Below are 26898 nucleotides of genomic sequence, written 5' to 3'. Positions count from 1 at the left end.
TTTATTGGATTTTCCCCCTTCTCTCATCTGAGGTAAAGCAGAAACAAAACAAAAAAACCCTTCATATGTTATTCCTGTCTCCAGAGCCCTTGGTTATTTAGTAGCTGGTCAGATGAAAGTTGGTGGTATTTTGTGTATTTATTAACTTTCTGGTTTTAAAAAGTTTTCTCTCTCTCTGCACTACATTTTAATATTTCTTATTGTGGAAGAAGAAAATTCATCTGAAACAGAGGAGCAGAGACTTGAGTTGTCAGAGTGACTTCTTGGCTTTCCCTTCTCTATTGATCAGGTTAGATATTTTCTTTAAAAGTAATGTTCTTCATCAAACACACTGTAGATTAAGGGGAATTATTATATAATGCTGCTAATAAATTTACTGTATCTTATTAACAATGATCCACAATTTTATCCAGTTGGTTGGGGCGCCAGTAACATACTTTGGCCTAGAGAGGTCAGTATAGGTTTAGGTAATGATTTGAACCTAAATGCTGGAAAATTTTCCATTTTTAGGTGGATCAAAACACTCTATTTTATTTAAAGAATTTGGAATAAAAAAATCACTTTTGATGTGGTAACATCGGCAGGTTATAAAATGCTTGAGATATGCGGGTCGGGGGATGGGTTGGCCTGGTGATGGGTATTAAAGAGGGCACGTTCTGCGTGGAGCACTGGGTGTTATACACAAACAATGAATCATAGAACACTACATCAAAAACTAATGATGTAATGTATGGTGATTAACATAACAATAAAAAAATTTAAAGAAAAATGCTAGAGATATGCAAGGGGGTACAGTAAAAAGCTCTTTTCCACCCCCAGCCACCCAGTTCTATTTCCTAGAGACTCACTTTTGTCAGTTTATTGTGTATTCTTCCAGAGATAGTTTATGGATAAACAACCATATTATGTAGATGCACATTTTAAAAAATCAAATATTGTCGTCTCAAATAGACTAATTTTCGTTTTGCTTTCCCCATTTAGTATAGCTCACTTTGTAATTTATATTACCTTCATAGGACTTTTCATGATCTTTTTTGGAATTCTGGAATCTGAGAGAAGTGTTTGTCATTTGTGGTCAAATTAATATTCATTTTGCAGCCTAATTTTATTCAGTTTCTAGCTTCTATTTAGAATTATCATAAAGAAGACCAGTTTGCTGCTGTGTTTGTCCCCCAGTTACCCACTTGCCTTTTTTCCCAGAGTCAGTTGACTTAGGGGTTGGTGGTGATGAGTTAAGATGGAAATAGTGAGGAAATGTGCTCCTTAATACAGAGGAAAAGTAGTTGCTGCAGAACTGCACACCTGAATTATTCACATTTATAGAAGTAATACAAGGAACAGAAAAATACCAAAAGATAATTTGAAAATACACTTAGCCATGTTGTACACACACTAAGTCAAGCCCCCAATACCTTTTGAATTCATCTTAGGATCTAGAGGGAGGAACTCTATACCCTGAGCAACTGAATGTTCACTATAGTTTGGTCATTTGAGGGTCTAAAATTTTCAAATCCTTTAAAGGGATGTGTATATATCTTATATATAAGATCCATTTTATGCTGCTTTTGAGTCTCTTTATAGTGGGAGATGACATAGTTGGAAGATTGAGTTTCAGTTCCAGGGCCTTCAAATTACTCAAAACCAACAGCCAGAAATAAGATCATTGAGCAGAATAGGTGTGTTATTAGTAGAATTTAGAGGCAAAAGGCCTGGGTTCATCTTGGCTCTACCATGTATTAACACTGAGGCTTTGGGCAAATCACTTAATTGCGTTTCGTATATTTTTTTTCATCTGTAAAAAAAGGGAGCTGGCACTTTATGACCTCTGTAGACCCTCCCAGAGCTACAATGCTTGTTATAAAAATAAGAATGGCTTACATGTGTTGAGCCTAAAGAAAACTGGGTAGAAGGGTCTTAAGAAGTTTAAGCTGATAAAACCAGGGCATTTTTCGGACCCCTGGGTGGCTCAGATGGTTAAGCGTCTGCCTTCGGCTCAGGTCATGATCCTGGAGTCCCGGGATCCAGTCCCGCATCGGGCTTCCTGCTCGGCGGGGAGTCTGCTTCTCCCTCTGACCCTCCCCCCTCTCATGCCCTCTCTGTCTCTCTCTCTCTCTCTCAAATAAATAAATAAAATCTTTAAAAAAAAACATTAAAAAAAAAACCCAGGGCATTTTTCTTCTAATTGCAGAGTAGAAATAGTATCGATAGTGGAAAGCAAATTGGAAAAAAATGTACAAATTATTGCAACGTCACAAGATGAGCCTTGGCACTCTGCTAGGCGGCAAATGGCTTATAGCTGTGTGCAGATACTAATCTCTTCGGCCTTTGATGTGGCTGGAGGTCCCCCTACTCCCACCCTTCAGTCGTCTATGGCTGTGAAAAGCCTGATCCTTTTAATCCAGAATACCGGGAAATACAATTTTCTGTGTATTTCAGCGTGTCTTTTTAATATATGCTTTCTATGTGTGCTGTGATATTAAAATGGGTTTGAAGCACTGAATTAGACTATTGGGATATACCATGCCACAGTTAATTAGTGCAGACTTTCAAATCCTGAATTATCATCTATCAATTACCTATTATGTTTGAATCCCTCTAATCCTCAATTTCTCCAAGTATAAAAAAGTACGATCTCAAAGATTTACTCTGAGAATTAAATGAGAAGACATATGTAAAGGGTAAAGAATATAGCTGGTGCTCAATAAGTGTCATCTATTATTATTAGTCACGATTTTGGTAATGATAATGAAGCACACTGATGTAGTATAGAACATCTGCGAGTAGATAGCTATAAGATATAGAGTGAAGGTATTAGATTCCTATTGCTAGCTTCCCTGGGGACCTCTGCCGGTTCTACCAAATATTTTTGAGCCACGAATAGAGAGAGATTGCTAGAATCCAGCACATTGGAAAATTTATTGGACTAGAAGATCTAAGTAAAGGGAAGATAAAGATTATGGTGATGTTAAAAAGGGGGGTTCTCTAGGCAGAGGGACCTCTGAATTAGGTCAGAGAATTGCCAGATTATTTGTGTCTTAAGTATTTAGGAGAACCTTGTGAGATGAGTTTATCCTTCTGAAGAAAACTGTTACTTTTTTTTTTTTAAAGATTTTATTTATTTATTTCACAGAGAGACACAGCAAGAGAGGGAACACAAGCAGGGGGAGTGGGAGAGGGGGAAGCAGGCTTCCCGCCGAGCAGGGAGCCCGATGAGGGGCTCGATCCCAGGACCCTGGGATCATGACCTTAGCCAAAGGCAGACGCTTAATGACTGAGCCACACAGGCACCTTGAAAACTCTTACTTTTTAACTCCCAGGACTGTTCCTACTACAACTACTGATGCTTCCATCTGTTAACAACAAGACAGGAGGCCCAAAATGCAGTTGCTTCTATTAAGCCCCATGTCACCAAAACAAGACTTAAAGTTTTGGCTCTCCCAGAAATAGAATCTTAGTTTACAGCCCATCAGGAATCACCTGATCAGCACTAGTTAGGTAATCTGCCTAAGAGACCCCTACCATCTCCTACAGGAAAGTAAACTTGGGATAGCTAATTCGCTTTTTTGCCTAGTGTACCTTCCTTGTTCCTGCTCCTCCTGCCAGTACAAGTCTTTCATTTCGTACAGCTCCTCTGAGTTTCTTTGTACCCACTAGATCAGATGCTGCCCAATTCATGAATCATTGAATAAAGCCAATAATATCTTCAAAATTTATTCAGTGAATTTTTTTTTTTTTAACGCATTGCTACCACTACCACTTCCACTATTGACTAGTGCCTGCCTTATGTTGGACAGGACTCTAGGCACTTAAAACACTGAGGATTGTTGCTTATCTTTAAAACAGTAAGTCTCATTATCCCCTGGCATGCGACTGACGCTGCTGAGGAGGTAGAAGTGTAGTCCAGAGGGCCAAAAATGTAGTTCAGGAGTTCCAGGCAAAAGATCCTGAGCCCAAGAAGACAGAGAGAGAAGAAAGTTTAAAATCATGTTCAATCGGAGTTCTAGCAGTTACTTTCTTTTTTCTAACAGAGGCACAAAGAAAGTGTAGCTTCTGAGCTGAATGATGACAACATTGCAGAGTAAAGAAGGTGAGTCAAGAGTGAAGGAGGTTCACATTTTGTACGTTTCTCTCAGTTTTCCCTTCTTTCTCAGTCCTTGGTCATTTCGATGCCCTTGCCACCAAAGGGAAGCTCAGTCCATGTATATTTTAACATCTATAACACAAGTTTGAATGTGGTAAATGCCACCAGAGAGGCATGAAGTGTTGTGGAAGCTGAGAAGAAAAAGATATTACTTATACCTGTGAGGATCAGTGTAATTTTCATTGTACTAGTTTGTTTTCTTTCCCCCCCCAATTTTTCTAACTTCCCATAAAATTTTGTTTAAAGTTAAAATGAGCAAATTTTAAAAATTTCCATTTGAATTACTCATCTTCCTGCATGTTCACATCTGTCACCTTTGAACTACTCAGTAGTTCCTAAACTCCATCAGAATAATCTAGATGGCCTTGTAAAATGACAGATTCCTAGGCCTCCCAACTATTTCATCTGAATCTCAGGGGGTGGGGTGGGGTGGGAGAGGAGAGGCCTAGTAATCTGATTTTGTTAAAAAGCTCTCTCTCGATAATTCTGATATCCCCAGTCAATGGGCAGTGCAAATGCTTTCTGTGCTAGACTCTGTGTTTCATAAATTCCATTGGATAATCAAATTTCTTTCAGAATATGGGAAGTGGCCAAAGAAAACCTTTGCCCCACCTGCACAAAAATTGCATAGCTTGATGTGCTATAGCCCTAACTCACCCAAGGAGGAGACCCTGGGGATCAGTTCCCCAAAGGCCAGGTCAGAGAAGAAGGAAGAGAAAGCAACCACAGGAAATGGTCCAAGCAGTGGCCTGGAGAATAAAGGAAAGCCTCAAGACAAGCAAGCAGAGAAGAAAGAAAAGGTATCAGGCTCATTGACGGGTTCTAGTGGGACAGTTTCTCCTAGATATCCAGTCTAAACGATCTTTTATGTCGGGGAACTTTCAGTTTTTATTCCTTTCTTGGGGCTTCTATTTTCTTCTCAAAGAGGTAAAACAAAAAATCTTGATGAAAGCCTTTAGCTGGAAATAGCGGCTGGGTAGGGGTTGAGGTGGGATGGAGGTGAGAGTAGATGTGGTCAGAGACTTTATTTTTTATTTTTATTTTTTAAATTTTTTTGGTAAGATTTTATTTATTTATTTGAGAGAGAGAATGAGATAGAGAGCATGAGAGGGAGGAGGGTCCGAGGGAGAAGCAGACTCCCTGCCGAGCAGGGAGCCTGATGCGGGACTCGATCCCGGGACTCCAGGATCATGACCTGAGCCGAAGGCAGTCGCCCAACCAACCGAGCCACCCAGAGACCCCGGGATAGATGAGTGGTTTTCCTCTTCTGCCCTTGTCTCTGTAGGAAAGAGCAAGTCTCACCAATGCAGAATTTGAGGAGATTGTCCAGATTGTGCTACGGAAGTCCCTCCAGGAGTGCTTGGGTATGGCTTATAGGGAGAGAAGAAGATTTCGGTTAGACAAACTGTTATCTGAGGGGTAGAGTAAGTTGACATCTGTTCTCCTTCCTTCCAGTTTCCTAAGGAAGGAAATACTAGATGGACTTTGAAATATGTTTGAATAGTTCATCTTCTACCAACAGGACTATAACTAAACCACCTTAGACAGGGGGTACAGGCTTTTAGAAAAGTGAGTTACATTGACTTCAGAATAAAAATACAGTCTCAGATTGTTTTTTAAAATGTAACTTAAATTCATTTTTACATGTGTACAATCTACTTAGAAAAGATAAATTGTATTTCTCGGGTTCCAAGAACGTAGTTTCCATCTACCCTTGTACATTTCTGTTTCCAGTACTGTTTTAACATTATGTTCAGGGATTTGACTTTTGGAATAAAGAACTCTATAGTACAGGCCCTGAGGACTTCACCATATGTCCTGAGGAGAAGGGGAATAGTTTGACATTTTTAGCTATTCTTAGGTGTACTTCTGTTCTTAGAGAAAGTATCAGGAACAAATGATATAAAACACAGTGGCGTAAAATTTCTGGTATGTACACAAAATAAAATTGACATTACCTGGCCATCCTGGAATAAGGCAGATCAATCTGGAAAGGCTTGCCGAAAGATAAAGATTTGTAGTTTTTTTCTGAGAATTTGAAGACTTAAAGTTCTGTGATATGACAAAACTCCAAAGGTGGGCTCTTCCAGACAACAGGTGGAAGACATTTTAAAGGAAGGCTGCCATTTGGAAATAATCGAATCAGTATTTTCTTAATTGCTTCTCTGCATATAGTATTTTGTTTTGGGAGAGATGGGATCTAGCCTTGATTTTGCAGAGACTTCCTGTGCCCAGCCCATAAGATGCACCCAATTAGACAAGGAACGAGGAATTTCTTCTACTGATAATGATGATGCTGATGGGTAAGTTTGTCCCAGTGAGGCAAGTTGATCACAGGGTGGACTTAGCATCGGTAAATGGTTATCTGTCTATCTAGTCGTTCTCATATCTCTGTGGATTTCTCTCAGCTCAGGAAAGATAACTGTTTGAATTGGGAAAAATAGGCAAGTAGATGGATAAAATGGCCTCAGGAGGGCTTAGAGAGCCTAGGATTCTTCTGTCATCCTGACTTTTGCCCTTGGGTGTTTTTCAAAAGGAGGGTATGATAAATTCCTCCTTCTTGCCTTTTCATTAAAGAAAAAAATATTATTTTCAGAGAGAGGGTAATGGTACCTCATATTCTAGAGATTTCAGCCACTGAGGAAGCTGGAGTAACCTCTGTGAGAAAGACATCTAAGCCAGGCCAGCCAGATCCTGCACCCTCTCAGAAGAAATTCAATAGACCTTCCCTAATCAAAGGAAAGAAGAGAGCTCGTAAGTACAGTCAGATATACTTTCACATCTGGCTCAAGTACCTATGGCACAGAATTAGGGAATGGGACAGTGGGCAGGCAGAGAATCTTCAGCCCAAGGCTTGAAACTCTTAGGCTATGATTCTTCTTCCTTCTTTCACTGGCCCTTACTATCTACATTCTCTTCATCTCCCTACCCTACAATGTTTTGTTTTGTCTTCCCAGAAAATGAGAAAATGGAAAAGGCCCAAAGTGGACATGAGCAGAGACAGAAAAACCAGCTGAAAAAAACAGTTCAAGATGATTCTCAGACCAGAAACCAACAAAAAGGAGAAGACGGTGGTTTTAGTGAGTTCAGCATGGTTTGGAAAACTTACCTGGGCTTGAAAATTGAAGATAGAGATGGAGAGAGGCAAGGGTCAGGTTGCTGGAGGAAATTCTACAAAGACTGTAATTTATCTCTCATAGCTATTTGTCAGGGATATGCTGTGGAAGAGAAAGAATTCATTAATTCATTTATTCAGCGTATAATCCATAGTTGTTGGGTGCTTACTATATACCAGCAATTTTAGGAGGTGCTGAATAAATTCAGAAGAAATTAATATATGCCTGTTGGAAGGGAAGCGGGCTTGTGAGGAAGGCAAACAAGAAAGCTGCAAGTTGGGAGTAGATCTGGAAAAGTTTCCAAGAAAAGATACGGTTTGAGCCATATGTCAGAAGTATAATTTTTTTTTATTTTTTATTTTAAAGATTTTATTTATTTATTTGAGAGACAGAGAGAATGAGAGAGAAAGCACATGAGATGGGGGGAGGGTCAGAGGGAGAAGCAGACTCCCTGCTGAGCAGGGAGCCCGATGCGGGACTCGATCCCGGGACTCCAGGATCATGACCTGAGCCGAAGGCAGTTGCTTAACCAACTGAGCCACCCAGGCGCCCTGTCAGAAGTATAATTTAGTCAGGTGAACCGAGGTGGGGTTGGGGGTCAGAGTGATATTTATTGGCAAAGTTATGGAGGAGAGCTAATGGTTGTAGCTTTTGGGTGTATGTGGGGGTAGGAGGTTATAGGGGGAGATAAGGCTAGAAGCATGCAAGGGCCTTACATGTCAGGCTAAGGAATTTTAATTTAATTTAATTAAAAAATTTTTGAATTTTATTTTAAAAGTAAAGAGGAGGGACACCTGGGTGGCTCAGTTGTTGGGAGTCTGCCTTTGGCTCAGGTCATGATCCCGGGGTCCTGGGATTGAGCCCTGCATCGGGCTCTCTGCTCTGTGGGAAGCCTGCTTCTCCCTCCCCCACTCCCCCTGCTTGTGTTCCCTCTCTCGCTGTCTCTGTCTCTGTCGAATAAATAAATAAAATCTTAAAAAAAAAAAAAAGATAACCTGCTCTCAGAAGATGTTTAAAAAGAAAAAAAAGAAAGAAAAGAAAAATCTAGGCAGGGGCACCTTCGTGGCTCAGTAGTTGGGCATCTGCCTTTGGCTCGGGTCATGACCCCGGGGTCCTGGGATCGAGCCCCGCATCGGGCTCCCTGCTCAGCCGGAAGCCTGCTTCTCCCTCTCTCACTCCCCCTGCTTGTGTGCCTGCTCTCGCTCTCCTGTCAAATTAATTAATTAATTAATTAAAAATCTTAAAAAGAAAAAGAAAACTCTAGGTATCACACAGGATAGTCCAAGGCAATAAACTGCTTCTTGTGTTATGATGACATGGTAACATAAGGAGCCAGAGGTGTAAGTCTCATTTGGGCAATTGGGTGGTCTGGGTGGCGGTGTTCCATCTCCTGCACCTCTCGGTATTAAGGCAAGGATTGGATTTTCACTGGGAAATGGAAATCACTCCTTAGGCAGCGCTCATTGAGTCAAATTGTAATTGTCGTGAATGTGTAAGCCTCTGGCTATAAATGGACTGCTCTTCCTGTTTCTTCCAGTTGCCAGGGACAGGCGGGTCCTCCTGGAGTAGGAAGGAGAAAGGGCGGTATCCGATAAATACAATCCATTTGTATGAAGTGAGGGAAAAGAATGGAGTGTCATCACAGGAAATAAGGGAGACCTAATCAAGATTGGGCCAGTCAGGGAATGCAGCTGTAAGGAGATGGCTGTTAAGCTGAAATCTGAAGGAGAAGCAGGGAGTAGGAGAAGGAGTTTAGGGAGAGTGCAGTTTGGCATATGCTGCGTATTAAGAGGAAGTCAGTGTGATTGGAGTTTGGAGAGCAAAGAGAAGCAAGGCAGGAAAGTGGCTCTGGAGGGAGGTACAAAGTGAGGATTTTATCCTCAGTGCAGTGTGAAGCCACCGGTGAGTCTTCACCAGGGGAATGATGTCATCAAATTAGTATTTTAAGAGACTCCCTTTGGTGATTAATTGGCGAATGAAGTATGTAGGGACAAGAGTAGACAAGTGAGTCCTAGGATTAGATACTTTGGTGGCTTGGAGGAGGAGGATGAAAGTGGAAACAGAAGTGGATGGTTTTAAGATATGTTTTAGAGGTAAACTTGTCAAAACTTGGTAGTGAATTGGATATTGTGCGAGAGAGAGAGAGATGAGAATATGTTAAAGATGATTGGTTTCTGGCTTGAGCAGTTACATGAGAGAAGGTGGGGAAAAGTGGAGGAAGAACACATTGTGGGGTAAAATCAAGCATTTGGGTTTGGGCCTGTTAGGTTTGAGATCTTTGTGAGACATCCAAATGGTGATGTCAAAGAGCGAGGTGCCTGTAGGAATCTGGAGCTCAGAACAAAAGCTAGAAGTATTATTCATCTGTGTGTGGTCAGTGTGGAGATGGGTCTCAAACCCGTAGGAATGGGCGAGCTCGCCTCAGGAGAAAGTGTAGCATGGGAGCAAAGGCCTGTGACTGGGCTTTGGGACCCCAACATTTGGAGTGAGGGGTGAAAGAGGAGGAAAATGCCAGAAAGAGTGTGTGTGTGTGGGGGGGGGGCGAGACGGAAGGAGGAAGGATCACAGAACCCAAGGAAACGGGTGTCCACTGAAATGCTCTTTGTGTGTCTGTGACATCAGTCTTCATTATCATAGAGCTGTGTCGTGAGCCTCAAACAGTTTTCTGGGGCACATCATCCTCTCTTCTAAGTTGTTTGAAAGGAAACTTTATTTTTTTATTTATTTATTTTTTTTAAAGATTTTATTTATTTATTTGAGAGAGAGAGAGAATGAGAGAGAGAGAGTACGAGAGGGAAGAGGGTCAGAGGGAGAAGCAGACTCCCCGCTGAGCAGGGAGCCCGATGCGGGACTCGATCCCGGGACTCCAGGATCATGACCTGAGCCGAAGGCAGTCGCTTAACCAACTGATCACCCAGGCGCCCTGAAAGGAAACTTTAAAGAACCGTGTGTTGCTGTCATTAGAAATTTTATCCCAAGCCACACACATACCTAGTTCTACATCATTAGGATGACTTTTCCCCATTCATTTGCTCAGAATATTCATTATTTTCACAACCAACCATTTATTTTATTAATCTGTGTTTACTTTTATGGTCCCTGGCCCCTTCTCCCACTCTTTTTTCTAGTCTTGCTAGGTCTCCTCTATAAACATCAAAAACTATCATTGGCAGCTCTTTTTGTTTTGTTTTGTTCTGGTTTGGCTTTTTTGGATGATATTGTTTTTATGTATACAAAGTTTCCAGATTTTATATTATCATATCAAAGACACAAGATGCCAGCACATAGTGATCAGAAGAAAACCCAGGTAGGAAGCCAACACAGAAGGTTCCAGTGGACCTGGGCTAGCCGGGCCAGTGCAGAGTCCTGATACCACCGTCCATTGGCCCAGAGGCAGGGCTGGCTTGGTGGGCACCCTCACAGGAGGCCTGTGCCTGAGCCAGGTCCACAGGGGCTCTCTGTGGATTGCCCAGAGGCATCCGCCTCTAACTCCGAATTATAGTCCTTCTGTCTTGGTCCTTGCTCAACTTTCTCTGGTTGCTGAGGCAGAAGGTAAAGATCTGTTTGGGCTAGACGTTCTCATCATCATGGGACGGGGGTGGTGGCAGCAATGGAGGGGCTGCCCAGGAGCGCAGTGTGGAAGAAGGCAGGCCCCAAGTGGCATGGCTGCCTGTCAGTGCAGGCTTTGCCTACCAGCATTACCGGAGGCGTGGATCTCACTGACCCATGGTGGTTGCTGTGGTGCCGCACACACATGTGTGTTCCAGGCTCTGCTGCTGTCTTTTCAGACTAACGTATTGTTCCTGACCGGTGCTTTTTTCTTCAAAATAAAATAATTCAGAATGTGATGCATAATAGGAACTACCTTGAAAGGACCCAAATATAAGTCAACTGCTTCTCTGAGGCTGATTTCGGGGGGATGGAGGGCATCCCTTATATTCAGGCATGGAAGGTAAAACTTGACAGTGGGCAAGTGAACTCATTGGAGAAACATATTGGTTGGTATTGTTAATTGTGATGGTATGGTGTAGACCCATGTGCCTGGTTATGTGATATTTCTTTAGCAATGCTCAGTTGAATGAATGTAGGCACAGAAAAGGTAGAATGTGTTCATTCAAGGTTGTGTTGGGCCAGCTAGGTGGGAAGAAGGACAGAGGGCAAGGGAGTTGAAGATGTCTGCAAGAGAATCTAAGGAGTCAAACCTGAGTAGGTATAGTGAAGAAGGGAGGTCGCTACTAGATTGGGAAGAAGTTAGGGGGCAGTGGATTGGTGATCTAGATAAAGTGAAAGTTCTTTTTTTTTTTTTTTAAAGATTTTTATTTATTTATTTATTTGAGAGAGCGACAATGAGAAATGGAAAGAGAGCACATGAGAGCAGGGAGGGTCAGAGGGAGAAGCAGACTCCCCGCTGAGCAGGGAGCCTGATGCGGGACTCGATCCCAGGACTCCAGGATCATGACCTGAGCCGAAGGCAGTCGCTTAACCGACTGAGCCACCCAGGCGCCCCAAAGTGAAAGTTCTTTAGAGGTCTTTGGGCAAGTGAGGTGGAAGGATGGGGCATTTTTTATCAGAGAGGGATGTTTGGATAAGTGGGTTCAAGGGTGTGTGAGGTCCCTACGGGTGACTGAGTGGGGCATGCAGGAGGGGAGTGCATCACGGAAGTGAAGTGCATTACTGAGGTGTCATGGAGGAAAAGACCAAGGAACTCAGAGAATGGGGTGCTTCTTTGAGTTACTGCTTGAGAACAGTAGTCATCTGGAATGAGGGCAGGAGATGGATAGGAGGAGAAGGCTGAACCAGATGCCAGCATCTTTTCAAGGGAGATGAGAGGGCGGTGTAGTCCCATGGCATGGATCTCAAGGAAGGAAGGGTTGGTTTTTTTTTTTTTTTAAAGATTTTATTTATTTATTTGAGAGAGAGAGCACACGAGCAGGGAGAGGGGCAGAGGGAGAAGCAGACTCCTGTCTGAGTGGGGAGCCCGATGCGGGACTTGATCCCAGGACCCCAAGATCATGACCCGAGCTGAAGGCAGATGCTTAACCAACTGAGCCACCCAGGTGCCCCAGGAAGGGTTTTTATAGGAAGGGGGATAGTAATGGTCTGGAAGTGGTGATGAGTAAGGAAGATGCTGACCCTACTCTCTGGCCTGGGGTGTGAGAGAGGGAACAGACTCCACTTAGAGGGCTGTGGGTGGGGTGGGGTCGGGTAGGGGCATTGTCATTAGTGCATCACCAGGTTTCGAAAAGGAGATGGATGTTCAGAGAAGTTGAAGATATGTGGATTTTTTGTTGCTCTTGTCTAGAATTCTGAAGAACATGGTGGAAGGATTTGGGACAGAGAGAGGAGAGCCTGTGAGGGGCATTGGGTCAATTTAGCAGATGTTTGATAAAGAAAGGTGGGGGTAAAGGTTTGGAAGGTAATGGATAAAAGGAATGCTTGGCCTTTGAGCAAGGCCTGAAGTAAATAGTTGGTTGAGTTGGTAGGCTTATCTCTGTCTTTTGGAAGGGGTTAAACTCAGGGCTGTTGGTCCCAAAGACTGCAAATTGGTGATTTGGTGACAGGTAAATCAGCTGGGACTCAGGAACTCTGGATGTTGTACATAAAAGAGATGCTGGTTAGCTCTTCAAAAGAACTTTCCAGTAGTGACAGGCCAGCAGAGAACGAGGCACTAGCTGGAAAGATGCTGGCCAAATTTTTCAAGAACTGTCAATACAGGAAACACTTCTTTTCTCCTCAGGGGAAGGAGAGATTAATAGTATGGCATAGGAGAAAGATTGATATGTGAGACCTGGGGCCCGAGTTTAGCTCTGCTGCCAGTTTAGACTGATCTTCAGCAAGTCAGTTATCTTCTCTGAGCTTAGTTTTCCCATTTGTAAATCTAGGATTAGACTAGTTGATCCCTAAGGCTGTGTGATTTTGAAGGGAGTACATTGATTTTAGTTGGACTGAAGAAGGAAGGGCATATTTTTGTTTCATTTCAGTTTTTTTTTTTTCTTCTTGCAGGTCAATGTCTCGTCTGGGTCCAATGTTCCTCCCCAAACTGTGAGAAGTGGAGGCGGCTTCGTGGGAACATTGACCCCTCAGTGCTTCCTGATAATTGGTCCTGTGATCAGAATACAGGTAGATAGGACTGGAGATGGTTGGGTTTCTTTTTTGTTTTTTAGTTTTTAATGGTTCTTCCCTTTCTTTCTCTGTATGTATCCCTTAGATTAAATATGTCATAAATGTAGTTATAATTCCAGGGGTCCTTGTAGTGTTTGGGAGAGAGGAAGGGATCATCCTGTAATACCAAGATGAATCTGGCATAATGGGCTAGAAGAAGACACCCTGAAGAGTTATGTTGTGGGAAGGGCCTGGGATCTAAATGTAGATTCTGAGTGAATTCCCCTTTCTTCAGCATTAGTCTGACCCGGTTGATCCTGACTAGATTGTTGGTATTGGGTTGGTGGATAAGAAGGGATATGGGATATTTGGGGGGAAAGTAGGTGAGAGAGAGCCAGTCGCTTAGAATTCTAGAATGTTTGAAACCACTTGAAAGAGATTATGATGATCTAAGCCCAGCTCAATTATTTTCACAGATGAGATAACAGAGTCTCAGAAAAATGACTGTCATGATGTTATATAGATGGAAGCACTGTCAGATAATGTGGGATATAGGCCCAGGTTTAGAATCTCTGTAAAGTACAAGGAGGCAGCACTCCTCCTCTACCTGTAGTTGCATTTCCTCCACGGGTCTTTGTTCTTCCTCCATGCCTGTCTCCCAGGTGCACTTTTGGTCCCACCTGCTGCATATTCTTGTCCTCTCTTCTCCCCTCATCCAGATTTTTCCCTGATGGGGTTCTTTCCTTCCCTTCTCTCTTTTGCCAGACTCGAGGTACAATCGCTGTGACATCCCTGAGGAGTCCTGGACAGGGCGTGAGAGTGATGTGGCCTATGCCTCCTACATCCCAGGATCCATCATCTGGGCCAAGCAATACGGTTACCCCTGGTAGGGCACCATGGCATAGTCAGAGCATCCTTCATGAACTTGGAGGTGGTAGATTCAAGCGGAGAGGGAAGGAAATGGAAAGTATTTATAATGGAAATGGTACCTGCCTTAGAAAGAACATGGGATGAGGGAAAAGATAAAGTCCCAAGCCTGGAGGCTTTGAAAGAATGCATTTTCTAGAGGTTTCACAGGGAGGTATCTCCCTGGAAGAAAAGGTCTACCAATGCTACCCTGAGTGGATAGAAAAAGGAAGGTGGCTTTAAGGCCATTTTTAAACATTGAGTTATGACATATATATAAAGTAGAGAGAATGAAGATGGGTAGGATAGTTTCTTCTCTGGAGATGTCCCTAATCAGAAGATTTTTTCTCAGGGTTGATGGAAGGCCTAGAAGGGTAAGATACTCTTACTAGGAAGATTTTGAGTTTCTTTGCACACTGATAGAAGTCTCTTTAGTCATTTGGTAGATTACTGAGGGAGATCCACAAGGAGGGGTCTATCTTTGAGATCCTTTTTTTTTTTTTTTTTTTTTGCAAAACATATTTCCCCTTTCTGTACATGTGTATTGATGAGTTTATGTTGTGTTCATCTGAACCCTTCCTCTTCTGTCCCCTAAACCTGTTTGTTTTCTCCAGGTGGCCAGGCATGGTAGAATCTGATCCTGACCTGGGGGAATATTTTCTTTTTGCTTCTCATCTTGATTCCCTGCCGGTGAGTTTTCCTGGCTCAGGCCAAAGTAATGAGCAAATCCATCCTAACAGGGGTACAGAATTAGAAGCAGACGTAGCCAGCAGACATCAGCAGAAACACTTAACTTAACTAGAGTGACAAAGACAGAAATAACTACCCACATATAAAAATCAACTTGTATCTAATTAAATATTTAATCATTACTAGGACATTTATGGTTTTGGTAAATGTGCGTTGGTTAGGTTTCCTGAGGTCAGGACGGAAGAACAGACTGAGGTGGGGTAGGTGGGTCAGGTTTATGGCATCAGATGAGGCCCAGCACCTCCTTCCTTTTATGAATCCTGAGTTCTTCTCCCACCTTTTCTGGCTAGAGGGCCAAAGCAAGGAGAAAGACAAGAGGCCGTAAGAAAACCATTTTTTATTTCAGTCTAAATACCATGTGACATTTTTTGGAGAAACAGTCTCTCGTGCTTGGATCCCAGTCAACATGCTAAAGAACTTCCAGGAGCTGTCCCTGGAGCTAGCTGGAGTGGTAAGCAACCCCTGGGGGTCAATTGTGATACAGGGAACCTGAAAACTAAATCTGCCTTTTATTTAACCTGATTTTCTCCCAGGGGAAGCTGTGTTGGGAGAAAGTCCATGTCTGACCAAGTGTGCAAAGGTGAGGTTATTCATGAGGGACTCTCCTTTCTACCAGGATTGCAGCGGGATAATGATTTTTCTTAGTCTCCTTCCTTGCCTGCAGGTAGGGGGTCTTCCTGAAGACTGCAGTTTTCTACAGTTTAGCCAAGGCAGGTGTGGCAGAAATGAGGGCACATACCAACTCAGGGTTTCTCAGTCAGGTACCATTTGGGGCCTGATAATTCTTTGTTGTGGAGGGCAGTCCTGTGTATTTTAGCATGTTTAACAGCATCCCTGGCTCTACTGACATCTAGCCAGGGGATGCTACTGCCCCTGGCCTCAGTTGTGACAACCAAAAAAATTGTCTCTAGACATTGCCAAATATCTTCTGGGAGGCAACAACCTTCCTTGGTTGAGAACCACTGAATGAACTAAATAATATTTCCTGCCTATAATCACTTTGGGTTCAGCCAGCCTTAGAAATAAGCAGAGGCCCAGCAGCTCTGGGGCCTTCAAAAATTAAGCAGTATTAAATCAAGTCGCTGGATCTAAAGAAATTTGTGAGAAGCTTAAAAGTGGAATCACCTGAGCTCCTTTAATCTTGCCTCTCCAAATTTCCATGGGATTTACTGTGGAGAGGACACCAAAATGTTGGTTGACTGTATTGCTAGCAATTGGTAACAGGTTTGTTATGGGGGGATAAAGGGAGATTGTGTCTCTAAGCTCAAAAGATTAAGAATAGGAGTATCAGATCAATATCAGGAACTGGAAATAAATGTAGTTAAAGATCATGTCTGGTGAGTAGCAGTATGTTGGAGTCACTTACTTTTTTTTTTTTTTTTTAAAGATTGAGCAGGGAGCCCGATGCGGGGCTCGATCCCAGGACCCTGGGATCATGATCTGAGCCGCAGGCAGTCGCTTAACCAACTGAGCCACCCAGGCGCCCCAGGAGTCACTTCTTTAATATTTATCATTGACTTTAATCTTCCTCTATTTCAGAAAAAGTGCAGGAACAAGGACTGCAACCAGAAGCTGGGAGCAGCCCTGACGATGGCTCAAGAGGCAGAACAGATCAGTATACAGGTGAGTGTTCAGACTACACACCTGCTCCTCTTTGGGACTTGGGACACAAAGCAAACCATATACTCTGTACTACAGAAAAGTGACTTGTACTTTCCCATCATCCTGTCTTAGTCTTAGAATTAGTCTTTTCTTCCCAGGCCAGATTCCCTTGACTCCTTAAATCATTTATTCTTGGGGTGCCTGGGTGGCTTCGTTGGTTGAGCGACTGCCGTCGGCTCAGGTCATGATCCTGGAGTCCCGGGATCGAGTCCCGCATCCAGGTCATGATCCTGGAGTCCCAGGATCGAATCCCGCATCAGGCTCTCTGCTCAGCAGGGAGCCTGCTTCTCCCTCTGACCCTCCCCCGCCCCCATGCTCGCTCTCTCTCATTCTCTCTCTCTCAAATGGATAAATAAAATCTTAAAAAAAAAAATCATTTATTCTTTCCCTTACCCTTGGACAAATGGGATCTTCTCTCATCCCACAGAGAGACAGTTTGTAGTAGGGGGCATCCTACCTCCCTATTTAACTTTAGATCTCAGATGTATGTGTCTTAACCTCTCTTATGCAGGGTCAGTGTTTACCCTCAAATTCTGCCTTTGGGGGTGCAGTGGAGAATGACAAACTGAATTATAAATAAACTGGAAAAAAGAGATTATAGTAATATAGCATATAATTATATAACATAATATAAATATTATAAAGATAATATTATAATAGTTAATCTTCACAGAAATTGAGATAAACAGAACATGAAATTTCAAGTAAAATTGGTATAGAATATGAATATAAAGCCCATAACTAAAGTCTTAAGGACAACAAAAATCATCCCTGGGAGATAGTGGATGATGCTTTTTTTCTCGGTTGCCTCAGGAACGGGTTAACTTGTTTGGTTTCTGGAGCCGATACAATGGATCTGACAGTCGTGGGGAAGGAAAAGGTAGGATCAGTAGGGGGATGAGGGCCAGAGAAGGAGGTGAGGAGAGGACGTAGAGAGGGAGGTCCTTCCTGCGGGCAGCAACTGAACCTTTATTTTACATCCAGTGTCACCCACCTAGTTCTGGATTCTAACAGGAGGCTCTGCATGAATGCCATTGACCAAGTGTCCAGGGTGGATGGATGGATAGATGGATGGGTGAAGAGAGGAACGGAGAAAAAAGGAGGGTGGGAAGGGAGGGTGCCTGTTGAAGAGCGGTGGGACTTTGGAAAAGGTGGTGCCGTGATAATCTAGGGCCATGTTTTATGGAGAAAATACCGCTGGGACATGAAAGGCAGAGTTAGAAGACTGCTTCTCTGGGATCAGTGCCATTAAATCATCCATCTAATTTATTGGATAAATTCTTTGGCCTTTCCTTCCTATTCCTGTTCTAGACGTAAGGCTTTCTGGGGCTAACAGCCCAGATTCCTGCTTGGAGAAAGAAGAGGAAGAGTCAGAGTTGGAGGCGAAGGAGTTGGAAGAGGAGGAAGAGAAAAAAGTAAGATTGATCTTGGGAATTGCTTTTAGGAGATTCCTGTAGGACGTCTGGTTGGCATGGATTTATACTTACCAGGGAACCATCCTGTGCCTGGCTTAGGGTGGCCCTGACTCGCTGGTCTTACCTCTTAGGGGTCTTCAGGGAAGGGGACTCTCCTCTTTCCTCAGTTATTCTCTCTAATATATCACATTTCTAGGAACTTTTTTCTTGGTTATCATCTCAGTTCTCAATGTAGTGCTTTGGTTCTTACTGGAGCAATTTCAGCGAATAGGAGGTTGCCTCTCTTCACTGTCTGTCCTCCCCTGTGTGGACACTTAATCTTAAGCGTCTTAATTAGTCATTCACTTGCCTCCTTAGGCTCTTTCCAAGCATATGAAATATAGATTTTAAAAAAAATTTTAAAGGGGCGCCTGGGTGGCTCAGTCGTTGAGCGTCTGCCTTCGGCTCAGGTCATGATCCCAGGGTCCTGGGATCGGGCCCCGCATCGGGCTCCCTGCTCCGCGGGAAGCCTGCTTCTCCCTCTCCCGCTCCCCCGGCTTGTGTTCCCTCTCTCCCTGTGTCTCTCTCTGTCAAATAAATAAATAATTTTTTTATTTTTTTATTTTTATTTTTTTTTTTTAAAGATTTTATTTATTTATTTGAGAGAGAGAGAATGAGAGATAGAGAGCACAAGAGGGAAGAGGGTCAGAGGGAGAAGCAGACTCCCCGCCGAGCAGGGAGCCCGATGCGGGACTCGATCCCGGGACTCCAGGATCATGACCTGAGCCGAAGGCAGTCGCTTAACCAACTGAGCCACCCAGGCGCCCAATAAATAATTTTTTTAAAGATTTATTTATTTATTTGAGAGAAAGAGAGAGTGTGGGGGATGAAGAGGAGGACACAGGGGATGCAGAAGGAGAGGGAGAGAGAATCCCAAGCAGACTCTGTGCTGAGTGGGAGCCCAGGGCAGAGCTTGATCTCATGACCCTGAGATCATGACCTGAGCCGAAACCAAGGTTGGATGCTTTAACTGAGTCACCCAGGCGCCCCAGCCTGAAATACAGATTTAAAAAAAAGTACAGAGAGTTCCCGTATCCCTCCTGTCTCTACACGTGCACAGCCTTTCCCATTATCAACACCCCCCCAGAGTGGTGTATTTGTTTACAGTTGATGAACCTACACTGGCACATTATAATCACCCAAAGCCCATTGTTTACAGTAGGATTCATTCTTGGAGTTGTTATATTCTATGGGTTTGGACAAATATAGAACAATATGTATACATCATTATAGGATCATACAGAATATTTTCACAGCCCTGAAAATCCTGTGTGCTCTACTTATTCACCCCTCTCCCTGCAACCCCTGACAACCCCTGATCTTTTTATTGTCTCAATAGTTTTGCCCTCTCGAGAACATCATATAGTTGGAATCAGACTGGCTTCTGAGAAATATACATTTAAGTTTCCTTCATGTCTTTTCATGGTTTGATAGCTTGTATCTTTTTTTTTATCTGAATTTTTCCATTTTCTGGATGTACCGTATTTATTTATTCATTCACTTACTGAAAGATATCTTCGTTGCTTCCAAATTTGGACAATTATGAATAAAGCTGCTATGAACTGCTGCATACAGGCTTTTGTGAGAACATAAGTTTTCAACTCCTTTGGGTAAATACCAAGGAGCTTGATTGCTGGATTGTATGGTAAGAGCATGTTTAGTTTTGTAAGAGAACAAACTGTCTTCCAAAGTGGCTATACCATTTTGCATTCCCATCAGCATTGAATGAGATTTTTTGTTGTTCCACATCCTTGCTAATATTTGGTGTTGTCAGTGTTCCACATTTTAGCCATTCTAATAGGTGTGCAGTGGTATTTCATTGTTGTTTTAATTTGCATTTCCCTGATGACGTATGATCTGGAGCATCTTTTCATATTCCTATTGGCCATCTGTACATCTTCTTTGGTGATGTGCCCATTAAAATGGTTGGTCCACTCATTTAATTGGGTTATTTATTTTTTTTATTGTGGAGTTTTATGAGTTGTTTATATTTAGGTAACAGTCCTCAATCAGATGTGTCTTTTACCAATATTTTCTCCCAGTCTGTGACTGTTTTTCTCATTCTCTTGACATTGTCTTTTGCAGAGTGGATGTTTTTACATTTATTTATTTATTTATTATTTTTTTAATTTTTAATTTTTAATTTTTTTTAAAGATTTTACTTATTTATTTGACAGAGAGAGACACAGCGAGAGAGGGAACACAAGCAGGGGGAGTGGGAGAGGGAGAAGCAGGCTTCCCACAGAGCAGGGAGCCCGATGTGGGGCTCGATCTCAGGACCCTGGGATCATGACCTGAGCCGAAGGCAGGCTCTTAACCATCTGAGCCACCCAGGCGCCCGATGTTTTTAATTTTAATGAAGTCAGTCTATTAATTGTTTCTTTCATGGATCATGCCTTTGGTGTTGTATATAAAAAGTCACTGCCATACCCAAGGTTATCTATATTTTCTCCTATGTTATCTTCTAGGAGTTTTACAGTTTTACATTTTTACATTAGATCTATAATACATTTTGAGTAAATTTTTGTGAAGGGTGTAAGGCTATGTCTAGGTTCATTTTTTTTGCATGTGGATGTCCAGTTGTTCCAGCATATTTGTTGAAAAAACTGTCATTGCCTTTGCTCTTTTGTCAAAGATCAGCTGACTTTTTTTTTTTAAAGATTTTATTTATTTATTCATGAGAGACACAGAGATAGAGAGGCAGAGGGAGAAGCAGGCTCCCAAGGAGCAGGGAGCCCGATGCGGGACTCGATCCCAGGACCCTGGGATCATGACCTGAGCCGAAGGCAGACGCTTAACCATCTGAGCCACCCAGGTGCCCTCAGCTGACTGTTTTTATGTGGGTCTATTTTGGGGCTCTCTGTTCTGTCCCATTGACCCATTTGTTCTTTTGCCAGTTCTACACTGTCTTGATTACTATAGCTTTATAGTAAGTATTAAAGTTGGCTAGGGTCATTCCTCCAGCTTTGTCCTTCTTCAGTATTGTGTTGGCTGTTCTGGGTCTTTTGCCGTTCCATATAACTGTAGAATCAGTTTATTGATACCTACAAAATAACTTGCTTGGGTTTTGTTTGGAATTGCATTGACTCTATATATCAAGCTGGGAAAAACTGTTGAAATATTAAGTCTTCCTGTCCACAAACATGGAATATCTATTTATTTAATTCTTTGGTTTTCATCAGAGTTTTGTAATTTTACTCATACAGATCTTGTACATATTTTGTTAGAATTATACCTAAGTATTTAAATTTTTTGGTGCTACTATAAAGGGTTTTGTGTTTTTAATATCAAATTCCATTGTTCATTGCTGGTATATAAGAAAGTGATTGACTTTTATATATGAACCTGTATCCTGCAACCTTGCTATGTTTATTAGTTCTGGAGTTTTTGTTGATCCTCTTGGATTTTTCTATATAGGCGATTATGTTATCTGCAAACAGAGATTGTTTTCCAGTTGGTCCTTGAACAGGTTTGAACTATGCGGGTCCACTTATATGTGGATTTTTTTCCCCATAAATATAGTGCAGTACTGTAAATATGTATTCTCTTCCTTATGATTTTAATATCTTCTTTTCTCTACATTTATTGTAAGAATACAGTATATAATACATATAATATACAAAATACATGTGAATCATCTGTGTTATTGGTAAGGCTTCCAGTCAACAGTAGGCTATTAGTAGTTAAGTTTTGGGGGAGTAAAAAATTATACACAGATTTTCCACTGTGTGAGGGGTCAGCTCCCCTAACCCCTGCACTGTTTAAAGGTCAACTGTATTTATTTCTTCTTGTCTTACCGCATTAGCTAGAACTTCCAATATGATGTTGAAAAGGAGTGATGAGAGGAGACATCCTTGCTTTGTTCCTGATCTTAGGGGGAAGGCTTCTAGTTTCTCAGCATTAAGTATGATATTAGTTATAGGTTTTTTGTTTTTAAAGATTTTTATTTATTTATTTGAGAGAGAGAATGAGATAGAGAGCACGAGAGGGGAGAGGGTCAGAGGGAGAAGCAGACTCCCCGTTGAGCAGGGAGCCCGATGCGGGACTCAATCCCGGGACTCCAGGATCATGACCTGAGCCGAAGGCAGTCGCTCAACCAACTGAGCCACCCAGGCGCCCTAGTTATAGGTTTTTTGTAGATGTTCTTTGTCGACTTGAGGAAGTTACCCTCTCTTCTTAGTTTACTGAGAGTTTTGACCATGAATGGGTGTTGGATTTTGTCAAACGCTTTTTCTATATCTATTGATAGGATCATGTGATTTTTCTTTTTTTGCCCCTTGATGTGATGGATTACATTAATTGATTTTCAAACGTCAAACCAGTCTTGCATGCCTTGAATAGATCCCATTTGTTCATGGTGTATAATTCTGTTTATACATTGTTGGATTTAATTTACTAATATTTTGTTGAGGATTTTTGTATCTCTTTTCATAAGAGATATTGGCCTATAGTTTTTTTTTTGTAGTGTCTTTGACTGGTTTTGGTATTCAGGTAATGGTGGCCTCATAGAATGAGTTAAGAAGTATTCTCTGCAAGAGATTATAGAGAATAGGCATAATTTCTTCCCTAATTCACCAGTGAACCCATAGGTCTGGTGCTTTCTGTCTTGGAAGGTTGGCTACAGGTTACTGATTCAATTTTGTTAATAGATATAGACCTATTCAGATTGTCTGTTTCTTCTTGTGTGAATTTAGACAGATTATATCTTTTAAGGAATCGGTCCATTTCCTCTTGGTTATCAAATTTGTTTGCATAGAATTATTCATAGTATTCCTTTATTATCCTTTTAATGCTCATGGGCTCTGTAGTATATTTTCCAATATTAGTAATTTGTTTCCTCTCTTTTTCTTGGTTAGCTTGGCTAGAGTCTTATCAATTTTATTGATCTTTTCAAAGAACCAGCTTTTTTTGTTTCATTGGTTTTCTCTACTAATTTCCTGTTCTCATAATACCATCAATTTCTACTCCAATTTTTATTATTTCTTTTCTTCAGCTCACCTTTTTTTAAATTTTAACTGTTAATTTATTTGATTTTTGAAGGTGAAAAACTATTTGAGGAATCAAGTCAAACACTAATGGGAATTGTGGTGGGGAAACACAAGGCTCGCTTTGCTAACAAGCAGTATTTGCTGGAAGAATTTCAGAAAACAGTGCCAAGAGGCCAGCCTAGCTGTGTGGCCCTAAGGGAAGTCACGATACCTGAAACCCCAGATCTGCTTATCTGTAAAATGAAGAGATTAGGCCAGGTGACATCATCACCTCTAAATGCCCTTCCAGACTTAATTTCATCCTGCTAGGCTCAACAATTAAGGGCAAAGGACCATAGGGAAAGTGCTGTCCAGTCAGGAGCCACACAGAGAAATTAAGAATTTTTAGAAAAAGCTTCAGGGATCTCTCATCACTTCATTCAATCTTCAGCTCACTTTGGATTTAACTTGCTCTTCTTTTTCTAGTTTCCCAAGGCTGAAACTTCGACTACTGATTTTAGATCTCTCTTCTTTTCTAATATATGTGTTCAATGCTAAATTTCCCTCTAAGTACTGCTTTTGCTGTATCCCACAAATTTTGATAAATTGTGTTTTCCTTTTCATTTAGTTCATATTTTAAATTTCATTTAGTTCCATATTTTAAAATTTCTCTTGAGATTTCTTCTTTGACCCATGTGTTATTTAGAAGTATGTAATTTAATCTTTATGTATTTAGGGACTTTTTAGTTATCTTTCTGTTACTAATTTCTAGTTTAACCATGTTGTGGTCTGGGAGCAGACACTGTATGATTTCTATTCTTTTAAATATGTTAAGTTTTGTTTTATGGCTCAGAATGCAATAAATTTTGGTGAATGCTCCATGTGAGCTTGAGAAGAATATGTATTCTGCTACTGGATACAATGAAGTAACTTGTAGATGTCACTTATATCCAGTTGATTGATGGTGTTGTTGAGTTCAGCTACGTCCTTCCTGATATTCTGGTGTCCGTGGATCTATCCACTTTTGATAGAGTGGTGTTGAAGTCTCCAGCTATGATAGTGGATTCAACTATTTCTTTTTGCAGTTCTGTCAGTTTTTGCCTTATGTAGTTTGGTGCTCTGTTGTCAGGCTCACTTTAAGGATTGTTATGTGTTCTTGGAGATTTGACCCCTTTATCATTATGTAATGCCATTCTTTATCCCTGATAACTTTCCTTGCCTTGAAATCTGCTTTGTCTGAAATGAAATAGCTACTCCTGCTTTCTTTTGATTAGCATTAGCATGGTGTATTTTTCTATTTACTTTTATAATGTATTTATATATCTTTATGTTTAAAGTAGACTTCTTGTAGACAACATATAGTTTGGTCTGTTTTTTAATCTACTCTGACAATCTGTGTCTTTTAATTGGTGTATTTAGACCATTAATATTCAGATTATTTATTAATATAGTTAGATTCATATCTACAATATTTGTTACTATTTTCTATTTGTTGCCCTTGTTCTTTCTTCTTATTTTTGTTTTCCACTCTTCTTCTGCCTGAAGTGTGTGTGTGTGTGTTTTTTTTTAAGATTTTATTTTTTAAGTAATCTCTACACCCAACGTGGAGCTTGAACTTACAACCCCTGAGATCAAGAGTCTCATGTTCTACCAACGGAGCCAGGCAGGCACCCTCCAAGTGGTTTTTTGTTTTGTTTTGTTTTTGGAGAGACAAGAAGTGTGTGTGCAAGTGGTGGGGAGGGGCAGAGTAAGAGGGAGAAAGAGAATCTTAAGCAGGCTGCATGCTCAGGGTGGAGCCCCACTCAGGGCTTGAGATCGTGACCTGAGCCAAAACCAAGAGTTGGATGCTTAACTGACTGAGCCACCCAGGTGCCCCTCCCCACCCCCACAAGTGTGTTTTTTTTTTTTTTTTTTTTTTAAAGATTTTATTTATGTATTTGACAGAGAGAGACATAGCGAGAGAGGGAACACAAGCAGGGAGAGTGGGAGAGGGAGAAGCAGGCCTCCTACTGAGCAGGGAGCCTGATGTGGGGCTCGATCCCAGGACCCTGGGATCATGACCTGAGCCGAAGGCAGACGCTTAACGACTGAGCCACCCAGGCGCCCCCCCACAAGTGTTTTTAACTGAGCATTTTATATGATTCTGTTTTCTCCCCTTCCTTAGCGTATCAGGTAAGATGTTCTTTTCCTTTGGCTTTTTCCAGGGCTTTTTCTTTTTTTAAGGTTATTAAATTCCAGGTAGTTAACATACAGTGTAATATTAGTTTCATGTGTACACTGTAGTGACTCAGCACTTCCATACATCACCGGGTGCTCATCACAGTAAGTGTATTCCTTAATCCTTAGGGCTTTTTCTTTATCTTTGATTTTTTATAGTTTGTAAATAACATGCCTACATGTGGTTCTTTGGCATTTGTCCTTTTTGGTGTTCTCTGAGCTTCCTGAATCTGTGGTTTGGTGTCTGACCAATGTCTGAGAAGCTTCTCAATCATTATTGTTTTTAATATTTCTTGGGTTTCTTTCTTTTTTTCTTCTCCTTCTGGTATTCCCATTGTGCATATGTTACACATTTTACAGTTATCCTACAATTCTTGGATATGTTGGGGTTTGTTTTTTTTTTTTCAGTCTTTGTTCCCTTTGCTTTTCAGCTTTGAAGTTTTCTGTTGAGATAACCTCAAGCTCAGGGATTCCTCCTCGTCCATGTTCAGTCTACTAATAAGCCCATCAAAGACATTTTCTGCATTTCTATTACAGTGTTTTTGATCTCTAGCACTTCCTTTTGATTCTTTCTTAGGATTTTCATCCTTTTGCTTACATTGCCCATCTGTTCTTGCATCGCTATTTTATCCATTAGAGCCTTTTGCATATTAATCGTATTTGATTTCAGTTTCCAATCTGATAATTCCATGCCGTGTCTGGTTTTGATATTTGTTCTGTCTCTTCAAATTGTGTTTTTTGCCTTTTGATATGCCTTGTAGTTTTTTCTTTATTGCCAGACACAATGTACCAGGCAAAAGAAACAGTTGTAAATATGCCTTTATTTTTTTTTTAAAGATTTATTTATTTATTTTAGGTGGGGAGAGGGAGGGAGAGTTTGAGTGGGGATAGGGGCAGGGGAGAGAGAATCTTAAGCAGACTCCCCGCTGAATGTGAAGCCTGACTCAGGCTTGATCCCACAACCCTAAGATTATGACCCAAGCCAAAAATCAAGAGTCAGACATCCAACCAACTGAGCCACCCAGACATCCCTAAATATGCCTTTAGTAATGTGGTGGTAAGGGTCAGGGGAGGGGATGTTTTCTATAGTCCTACTATTAGGTCTCATGTCTTTTTTCTTTTTTAAAAAATTTTATTTATTTAAGTAATCTCTATACTCAGTGTGGGGCTCGAACTCACAACCGTGAGATCAAGAGTTGTACCCTCTTCTGACTGAACCAGCCAGACAACCCTAGAGCTCATGTCTTTTTTTTTTTTTTTAAGATTTTATTTATTCATTTGAGACACAGAGATACAGAGAGAGAGAGAGAGAGAGAGAGCATGAGCAGGGAGAGAGGGAGAAGCAGGCTCCTTGCCGAGCCAGGAGTCCAATGTGGGGCTTGATCCCAGGACCCTGGGATCATGACCTGAGCCGAAGGCAGACGCTTAACCATCTGAGCCACCCAGGTGCCCTAGAGCTCATGTCTTTAATGAACCTGTGCTCTGGACTGTGAACTTCAAAGTGTTTCTTAGTGTTACACACACACACACACACACACACACACACACACCAGACTGTGAACTTCAAAGTGTTTCTTAGTGTT

At 41.6% G+C, this 26898-nt stretch overlaps 1 protein-coding gene across 4 annotated transcripts in view; it reads left to right on the top strand.

Annotated features, from left to right (window-relative positions):
• Positions 1-26898, top strand: part of ZCWPW1 (zinc finger CW-type and PWWP domain containing 1) — a 32538-nt gene that overhangs the window by 2411 nt on the left and 3229 nt on the right. For 2 of the 4 annotated variants that reach the window (XM_073884252.1, XM_025864601.2), the window contains exons 2-15: positions 213-289; positions 4029-4087; positions 4718-4941; positions 5427-5505; positions 6360-6444; positions 6738-6895; positions 7099-7221; positions 13261-13377; positions 14125-14245; positions 14880-14955; positions 15362-15466; positions 16555-16638; positions 17491-17557; positions 17989-18092. In XM_073884252.1, coding sequence (XP_073740353.1) covers positions 4060-4087; positions 4718-4941; positions 5427-5505; positions 6360-6444; positions 6738-6895; positions 7099-7221; positions 13261-13377; positions 14125-14245; positions 14880-14955; positions 15362-15466; positions 16555-16638; positions 17491-17557; positions 17989-18092 — 1371 coding nt within the window. In that variant the 5' untranslated portion in view covers positions 213-289; positions 4029-4059. Of the gene's footprint in view, positions 1-209; positions 290-4028; positions 4088-4717; positions 4942-5426; positions 5506-6359; positions 6445-6737; positions 6896-7098; positions 7222-13260; positions 13378-14124; positions 14246-14879; positions 14956-15361; positions 15467-16554; positions 16639-17490; positions 17558-17988; positions 18093-26898 lie in introns of all 4 variants that reach the window. The other 2 variants (XM_025864603.2, XM_025864605.2) reach the window with 2 other exon arrangements.

This window comes from Callorhinus ursinus, unplaced genomic scaffold (genome assembly GCF_003265705.2).
Source record: "Callorhinus ursinus isolate GAN/ISIS: 27379988/994484 unplaced genomic scaffold, GSC_fseal_2.0 scaffold55, whole genome shotgun sequence".
In the NCBI taxonomy this organism is placed as follows: Eukaryota; Metazoa; Chordata; class Mammalia; order Carnivora; family Otariidae; genus Callorhinus; species Callorhinus ursinus.
Note: the sequence above shows the minus strand (reverse complement) of the source record. Positions and strands in the feature narration are given on the sequence as shown.